The 8664-nt window shown below is 55.0% G+C and overlaps 2 protein-coding genes across 2 annotated transcripts; both read left to right on the top strand.

The window, feature by feature from the left end:
• Positions 1-1655: 1655 nt before the first annotated feature.
• IL25 (interleukin 25) lies at positions 1656-4609 on the top strand. Its single transcript, NM_001195219.1, is given in 3 exon segments — positions 1656-1903; positions 2095-2339; positions 4315-4609. Coding segments are annotated over 3 exon segments (510 nt in total). The 5' UTR covers positions 1656-1894; the 3' UTR covers positions 4571-4609.
• A 1249-nt stretch (positions 4610-5858) lies between these two features.
• On the top strand, positions 5859-8428 carry CMTM5 (CKLF like MARVEL transmembrane domain containing 5). Its single transcript, XM_004010326.5, has 5 exons — positions 5859-6116; positions 7088-7240; positions 7673-7765; positions 7976-8060; positions 8154-8428. Exons 1-5 carry the CDS (start codon positions 5991-5993, stop codon positions 8165-8167), a joined length of 471 nt encoding a protein of 156 aa, XP_004010375.1. The 5' UTR covers positions 5859-5990; the 3' UTR covers positions 8168-8428.
• The last annotated feature ends 236 nt before the right edge of the window (positions 8429-8664 follow it).

Below are 8664 nucleotides of genomic sequence, written 5' to 3'. Positions count from 1 at the left end.
GACCTGTCCAGCCCACACCTGGGTGAGTAGGAAATCCCTTACAGCAGGGGCTTCCCTTCCATCCAGAGGTCACCACAGTGTGGCATTTACATACCAGGAGCTTGCTTAGCTTTGGAGTTTTTCAGGGCTGGGAGGGAACCAGTTCGGCTTCCTCCTAACTGTGCAACCTTGATGAGGTTACTCAACTTCTTTGGGTCTCACTTTCTTCATCTTAACATGGGGACAGTAATTTCCATCTCATTGTTTTATTATAAAGGTAAAACGAGCTGATGCATGTGCAGGGCTTGGCACAATCCTGGCACATGATCTCAGGAGCTGAGGGGGTGGATAGAAGTGAGAGGGTGCCTGGGAGCCCAGGGCCAGAGAGTGGGCCAGTGAGAGTGGGGCAATGTATTCCTGGCCCCAGTGCTCTTCCTAAGTGGCCCTGCTCTCCTAGCCATCACCTGTTGACCCTAAGCTCTCACTGCCCGTTCACTTCCGGGCCCCTCAGAACTTATCACTTCCGGGCCCCTCAGAACTCACCACTTCTCCCACTTCCGAATGCCTTCTGACCTCATCACGCCTCTATTTTAGGGCTGTTTCTGATTCCTTATCACTCTGCCATTTAAGTTATTCCTGGTTCCCTTTGTTTATTTCCTGAGTCGTTGGTTACCAAAGGAGTATTTTCTAAGGGAAAGCACATGCAAATCAGGAAACATCACTCTAGAGACGGTGTCTGTATATGAGTGTGTTGGAGTGGAGGGGGGTTGGTGAGGGGATGAGGGGAGTTGTTGAACAAGGATGCAGAGAAAAAGATTGGAGCAAAATAGGCAGAGAGCCCCCCAGATGGGTGGCCCCTGACTGACCTGTGTCTTTGCAGCCAGACCCAGCTGGAACCTTGCCAGAGCACACATATCCTCTCCTGGCCAACAGTGGTCCATGGACCTGTGACTGCAAGAACTTACCCCATGGCCTGAGAGTAGCAGCTCCCCCTGCCATGCTCCTCAACTAGTGAGTAGGGGTGGGGCAGGCTGATCTGGGAGCTGGGTGCTTCTGTTGGCTCTTAGCTAAGGCTGTCGCCTTGCCTCTCTTCTTGGCTCTGCCTTCTCATTTGCGCCATGGGAACAGTCACCCACCACTTCTTCCATTAGACCCTGCACATCCAGCCAACAAACTGTTGTAGTCCAGGCCTTCCTGGCAGCCTATGGGGTTAAGCCTGTATCCTGAGTCCAGAGGAGGTCAGGGGATGTACAGGAATGGGAGTAAGTGGCCCTTGAGGAGGGCAAGGGGAAGTTGGGGAGAAATAATGGACATTGAGAAATCATAGATGATTGTGGTCATAGAAGTTGGGGTCATGGAGGATGAGGAAGGGGTCAGAGAACAAGCAGACAGAGGGAAATGTTTACTAAAGTGGAGGATCCTGAGGATACCTGAGAAGAGAGGGAAGAGAAGAGACAAGACCCTGGGTGGGAGCAGCAGGGATCATAGCAGCAAGGCCTCTTGGAGAGAGTCCAAGTGATGTTCCCTAATATCAGGTATCAAGTGACCCATCAGAATTCTCACAATGCCTGTTTCCCAAGGCACAGAATAACAGGATATTATTACTTTGACCCTACGCCCAGAAAAGGGCAAAGAACAAAGTTTACTCAATAGGCTTACGACGATGTTAATCACAACTTCCATGAAACTAGCATTTAAAGCAGCTTTTGGAAAGACTTTCAAGTTTTTTTTTTTGGGGGGGGTTTGTTTTGTTTTTTAATCTCAGGTCACACCCTCCAAAAGGTAGTGGAAATAAATTTGAATAAACAAAACAGGTTTGCTGAAAATAAAACCAGGACTCCCAAACTGCTCCAGTCAAACAGCTTGCACAAGGCCTTACTGTCAGCCAGCGTGGCACTGAGGCTTGGCAAGCAGCATGTACCAGGTTAGTAAGCAGGGGCCTGGCCAGGATGGTGCTGAGTGAGGCAAGAGCAGAGATGTGGCTGGGGATGGAGGGAGCTCTCAGCTTTGGGGCTGCGGACCAGATGGGGCATGAATTAGAATCTCAGAGCACAGCTGGGGGAGGGGGCATGCAGATTAGCCGGGAGCACTTTTCTCACCGGCCTTTTCCTACAGGCGATGGCGTTCTTGGCAGTGGTCATGGGAACCCACACCCTCTGTTTGGGGTCCCAGAGGCGTTGCACCCACTGGCCCGGCTGCTGCCCCAGCGAAGGACAGAACCCCACTGAGGAGTGGCTGAAGTGGAACAGTGTGCTCATGCCTCCCCCAGAGACCACCAGCCTCGCCCACCACTCAGAATCCTGCAGTTCCAGCAAGGATGGACCCCTCAACAGCCGTTCCATCGCCCCCTGGAGATATGAGTGAGTCTGCCAGCCCCTGCCCCCTCCTAAACGCTTGCTCATGTGCTGGTCAGGATGTGTGTGAGGGACCAGGGGAGTTCCAGCCAATTCCAGCCTATGCCTCCCTTTTACCTCGGTGAGGTTATCAAGTTTGGGTGTTAGACAAGGTCTAGCCCTGACACATTTTTGGTGACCTTGGGCCAATCGCTCAAGGGTTCAAAGCTCAGGTTTTCTCATCTGTAAAGTGAAATTCTATAGCCTGATGATGCAGATCATATGAAACCCTGAAAAATCTAACCTTAGTACAGAAAAGGTAGGTTTTCTTCCTTTCTCCTTCTTCCTCTACTTCTTCCCCTCCTCCTCCCTTTCTATCTTTCCTCCTCCTCTCCCTTCTCCTTTTCCTTCCCCTACAATGGCTGCATTTTTCCAACAAAAATATCAGGGAATAATGTACAATATAGGAACAAAGCAGCCCAATCCCCAATGCTAGTGCTTCGAGCCATGAATGGGTTCTAATTATACCCTCTTTCTGCCCTGGGGGGACAGTTGGGGGGCTGGACCTCCAGGCTGGTTGTCTTTGATCAGGACCTGTCTTATTCTTTCTCCATGTGCTGCCACATCTTATAATTCTCTATTTATGTCATGATGTAAACAAATCGCAGAAAGTACTGACGTTGGGACAGTGAATTAACATACTAAAAATCAGTACTGTAGGGATGCCAAACATAGTTCTCCTCCTGTTTCGCATTCTCATGGGGTATCTGTGTTCCCACCCACTGTAAGTCTATTTCTGGCTTAGCCTTGGCTTTGTGGATGAAAGGAGAAGGTCATTGGCTAGGGAGGGGGCCAGCTTTGATTGAGACTAAGTCCAAGGTGGAGACTCCAGGCCACTATGCTTTGAAGTGGTCTCAGTAGGCTGGCTAGCTTCTAGACTAAATCTAAAGAGGCTGGGAACCCCTCTGGGGAGGCTGGGTACCAGACGGCTGACTTGGCTGGGGTCTAGACACCTGGACTGTGAACCCTTGATATCCACTTGGGCTGGTCTTCCCTGAAGCACGTGCTTTGCAACATGTGTCGCAAAAGCTGTTCCTCAGAAAAAAAGAGATGATATCGAGTAAGTGGGGGGAAAACTGCTGCAGTCCCCACCCCCTTAGAGGTTCTCAGCATGCTCAGCACATTCACAGCAAGAAGTCTGCAGAGAAGAGCCCATTAAACTCAACGCTTCCTAGAATCATATGACTAGAATCATCAGAATCCCTTCTGCTACAGCGCATTGTCAGGGAATCCACTCTGGGAAATGCTACACTAGCTGAGCCCCAGTTTGCGAAGGCCTGTCTGTTGGGAGGATGGTTTTCCAACCTATTGGCTGTTTCCTACTGGGCTTCTGGAGCACAGACCTTTGGAGCACTGACTTTTCACATCTTCTGGGGGCTATGAAACCTTTTCAGAATAAGTCAATAAGTCTTACAATACACCTGGACATGTGCTTATTATACATGCACAGTTGGAATCTGGAGGATGGGCAGGACATGGCAGACAGTGGCTCCCTCAGGGGAGTGGGGCTGGTGGGAGGCAGACTGTCAGCCTTCACTTCATGCTTTCTTATACTTGGATATAAGAGCAATTTTTACTTTAAAAATTTAAAAATACATATATACTGACAATCACATAAGGAAACGTGATGCTAGAACCCAGCATATGGGTCACTGGAACCACAGCTGGTCTGGTAGAGGCCCCAGTGGAGCTCCCCACCTGGCCCACCCCCCTCAGGGCTCTGGCACCATTTGGAAAGTCACTCTTCCATCCCCGACCCTCGCAGTTCAGGAGAATAAATCCCAGGGGAGAGGGGGTGACTTGTTCACAGCCACCTGGCTTGTGGGCACCAGAGCTGGAAGCAAAGCCACAGGACTGACAGCAGCCCTGGCGTTTCCACCCTGGAGCCTCACTGCTCCTGGCCAGCCCCTCCCTCCAGCACCTGACTCTTGCCGCCCCACAGGTTGGACAGAGACTTGAACCGGCTCCCGCAGGATCTGTACCACGCACGCTGCCTGTGTCCACACTGTGTCAGCCTCCAGACGGGCTCCCACATGGACCCCCTGGGAAACTCAGAGCTGCTCTACCACAACCAGACCGTTTTCTACCGGCGGCCATGCCCTGGACAGCAGGGCGCCCACCATGGCTACTGCCTGGAACGCAGGCTCTACCGTGTCTCCTTGGCTTGCGTGTGCGTGCGGCCCCGTGTGATGGCCTAGCTGTGCCGACCATGGCTGGTCCCTGGGCAAACACTGGAGCTGGTTGGACAGCCACCTGCTGCGGTGAACCAGGACACCCGAAGGCACAGCCCCTCCAAAGGACCACCCGGAGCAGCAGGATCTTGGGACAGGATGGGGGACCATGGGGGACCGCACTTCGCACTTTTTGGAGTAGTTGAGAAATGCAGGGCAAATCCAAGGCAGTAGCGGCTGTCTATGGTCCCTGGAAACTGGCATCCTGTCATTTCCTCCTGGGAAAGGTCTTCAAAGCTCTGCTATGTCTGTCTCTTCTTCCCTCCCACCCCCAGCTGCCCTGGTGCAGCACAGGCACTTTCAGATATTTTTCCCTTCACCAGTGGAGAGCCCTTCAGTTCATTAGTTTGTTCGCTCCTTCATTCATCAAATGCTTAGTGAGCATCGGCTTTGGAGCATCAACCTTAAACCTCCTGGTGGAGTTGCTAGTCTTTTGACATGAATGCTGCTAAGGAAGAGGCTGTTATTGAGCAGGGAGAGAATTGTTCAAATAAATAATCTGTACTTAAAAGTGGCCTAATTTGTCTTTGGCATCCCTGGTGCTTGAGCATCTTGTGGTTCCCAGCCTGGTCCCATTTCCTCCCCACTGTCAGCCCCCACCTGCTGCCCTCCAGAGTTTCCGCTGTGGTCCCCTCATCCTTCCCCTTCCCTGGCTCCCTGGCCCAGCCCTAAACACCGGGGTGGGGGTCAGGCTGCCCTCCTGGCATACTGGAGAAACAGAGGCCCATTGAGGCACTGCAGCAGGCACACAGCGCCCCCTTGTCCCCCCAACAATCTGCCTTTGTCCTCAGTTTTGGCTGCTACAGCTTGGTCCTGAGGGGTGCTGCCAGGGCCGGGCTCCAGCTCCCACCCTCCCTGAAAGGAAAAGGGAGAAAGGATGGTGAGGAAGAGGGTTAAGGTTAGGGAAGGGAGGACGCAAACTTCCTCTGGCTTGGGTTCTCGGGGGCTCCTAGCCTGGCCCATTTCTCGGCTCACCTCCCAGCTCCTCCCGGTTTCTTCGCAGTCCGCCCCCTCTCCCCTCCCCCCTCCTCCCTTCGCCCACCCTCGGCGGGTGGGCGGGGTCAGGCTCCAAGTAAGAGGAGAGCTGACCCCTCCCCTCTTCCCCGCCCCTCCTCTTCCACGTGCCTCCTGGGGACCAGTGCAGGCACCAGCAGGGCGCTCTGGGCAGCTGGGTGAAGGCGTATCTGGGCAAGCACCCCCCCCCCCGCCCCCACCCCGCGGCCGCCCTCTCCGGTCCCCCACGGCAGCCCTGCCCGCTTCACTCTGAGGTTTCTCGCAGTGCCTTTCCTGCTCCTCTCTGCTTCCCCGTCCTGCCAGGTTCCCATCCTCCTGTTTTCCTTCCTGGGCTGGTGGCAGTGGGGGGCCGTACCCGGTGGGCCTCGTGGAGATGTTCAATGCTTGGAGTCGTCGGGACCGGCCCCCCGAGGAGGGGGCAGCTGCAGGGCTCGAGGGCTTCGCGGTGGACAAGACCTTCCTCTCCTCCCTCAAAGGCATCCTGCTGGAAACTGAGCTGGTAACAGCCGCCTCCTCAGCCTAGAGCTTCACCCCCCAGCCCCAGGCCCCTCAGGGCTCACTCCTCAGCAGCCTCCCTCCTCCACCTCTCAGACACCGGCTTGCCCCAGCGACCCTCCCCACATCTCCTCGCCTGCCTTCTTGCTGCTGCTCCACCTGGAAGCGGCAACAGCAGCTTTCAGTGTCTTCAGGAAGGATTGAAGCTAGACAGCGGACCGCTCTCTGGGACACTGAGGGAGTGTGAGGCACAGGGATGGGATGGGACGGCGGTGACACCAGCCGGCCTCCTCCTGGGCCTTAGATGGCCACTTCTCGGCATATCCAAGAAGTTCAGTTACCCAAAAGGGCAGACTTTCTGAAGCCCCGCTTTATCTGTTGCCTGCTCCTTGTGAACATCTGTCCTCAGGAAAGTACCTTCCCTTATTCACTTAGCAAGACCTCAGTGTAAAACCTGAGTCTTCGGCATATACCTTGTCCTACATTTGAGAGCTGAGGGGACGCACATCCACTCTGGAGCATCTGCCTTCTAATCCTTGCCTCTTGGCATGGAACCAGGGGCTCTCGTCCTTGTTAGAGGAGTTTTAGGCATCCTGGAATTATGGGGCATGGGGTACCTCCTGGGGGCACAGGCTGATGTCCCACCACTCAAGGGGCTGGTGTTCCCAGTGCTAAAGGGGGACCCACTCTCTTCTGGATTTCATAGAGTGGTGTTCCCCAGAGCTGTGAAACTTGGTTAAACTGCTGGGGCTACTGGGGCCCCGGAGCAGGGGGAACCTGGGCTGGCAGAGGTGGGAGGCTGGAGTCGGCCCTTGATGGGCAAAGGCCCTGGGCATGGCTCCTGCCACCAGGGTTGGCAAGACCTCCGAGGGCAGGCGGTGTGCTGGCTGGGGGAGCTTCCTGAAAAGAGGGAGGCAAAGGCCTGTCCGGGCCTGTGTCCCCTTCCTGGTATACCTCCCACCTTTGGCCCTGCAGGCCCTGACCTTCATCATCTTCATCTGCTTCACGGCCTCCATCTCTGCCTACATGGCTGCCGCGCTGCTGGAGTTCTTCATCACACTAGCCTTCCTCTTCCTCTATGCCACCCAGTACTACCAGCGCTTCGATCGGCTGAACTGGCCCTGTCTGGTGAGGGTCCCCACCCCGTGCTGCCTCCCCCACGCCATTCTGGGCCCTTTCTTCTTTCAACATTGAATTTCCCTCTTCCAGCCTCTCTCCTTTTCCTGGGTAAGCAAGGAATCCAGCCCCCATGTCCTGTAGTCGAATATGGCTTTGACCCCATCCTTCAGACTGCTTCCTGATGCAGGTCCAGCCCCAGCCCAGCCCCTTGGCTTCTAGTCTTGGTTCCTGTCCCTCTGCGTCCATCTGCGTCCCTCCCCTGGGGAGCTGTGTGAGCTCTCTCTTGCTTTCTGTCTCTCAAGCACCTTATGTTGTGTCCAAGGATATCTCCGTGTGGGGATTCCCAGTACCTGAGGGTCAAGCCGCTGACTAGCCTGGAAAACTTCAGGCTGATGCCGCCTGCCCTCTGCTTCTCTTTGACCCTGCGCCCCCAACCCCCAGGACTTCCTCCGCTGTGTCAGCGCCATCGTCATCTTCCTGGTGGTCTCCTTCGCGGCTGTGACCTCCCGGGACGGAGCTGCCATTGCTGCTTTTGTGAGTCCAGACCCGCAGAATTCTCCGGCTCCCCCCAACCCCCAGGGACCTCTGGCTGATGGTCGCACACTTCCTGTGCCTTTCCCCCCCCAAGCTCAAGTCAGTGCCCAGGGGCTGGCTCACGCCTTGCCCTGGGTCACCCACCTCCCTCTCCCTGGCGTCCAGTGGCTCGCTGGCCTTTGTTGTGGCATCCCCCTCCTGCTCTCACAGGTGTTTGGCATCATCCTGGTTTCTGTCTTTGCCTACGATGCCTTCAAGATCTACCGGACCGAGATGGTGCCCAGGGCTGCCCAGGGTGAGTGCCTATCCTCTGGGGAGAGGAGATGCCCCCTGCCCCCCAACCCAGCTACCCCCCCATGCCCTATCCCACCTGGCTCCATCTTCACAGGGGACCAGCAGTGACCCTGGGGATACCTGGCTTCTGAGCCCAGCCAGAAAGTGGGACAGGGGACAGACTCATCTCCTTTGGATTCACTAGCTCCCTAGCCTACTGTCTACTGCCCCAGCCTACAGTGATGGAGCCAGGCCTGAGAAGTCACGTGGACTTGTCTGTGGGGGCTAGTCTGGCATTTGATGAAGCTCGGCCAGGGAGGCTGCTTTATGGTCTAAGGGGAGGGTGCAGGAGGAAGCTGGTCATTCCCAAATTAAAAGATTGGAATCCTACTGGTGAATCTCTTTCTTCCTCAGAAATTAGGCAGATCAGGAATGCTAGGAATATTCATGGGAATGTTGCGTGGAGCAGGTCATGGTCCTTACTCTGGGACCAGGTCTGAACAATGAGCAAGTGGGGCTTTAGACTGAAGATGCTGAGGATATCCTTCAATACAGAATATCCATGCCATGACTCTTGGGTGCAAGGCAACCTTGTGGTGAGCCTGGTGGCTGGGCACCTCGGGTCC

This window comes from Ovis aries, chromosome 7, assembly GCF_016772045.2.
Source record: "Ovis aries strain OAR_USU_Benz2616 breed Rambouillet chromosome 7, ARS-UI_Ramb_v3.0, whole genome shotgun sequence".
NCBI lineage: Eukaryota > Metazoa > Chordata > Mammalia > Artiodactyla > Bovidae > Ovis > Ovis aries.
The sequence above is the reverse complement of the archived record's forward strand: the minus strand, read 5'-3'. Positions and strand labels throughout refer to the sequence as shown.

Coding starts and splice junctions, on each gene's coding strand:
- CMTM5 (XM_004010326.5), top strand. CDS start 5,991: ATGTTCAATGCTTGGAGTCGTCGGGACCGGCCCCCCGAGGAGGGGGCA. Junction 6,117..7,087: donor TCCTGCTGGAAACTGAGCTG/GTAACAGCCGCC, acceptor TTGGCCCTGCAG/GCCCTGACCTTCATCATCTT. Junction 7,766..7,975: donor GAGCTGCCATTGCTGCTTTT/GTGAGTCCAGAC, acceptor CTGCTCTCACAG/GTGTTTGGCATCATCCTGGT.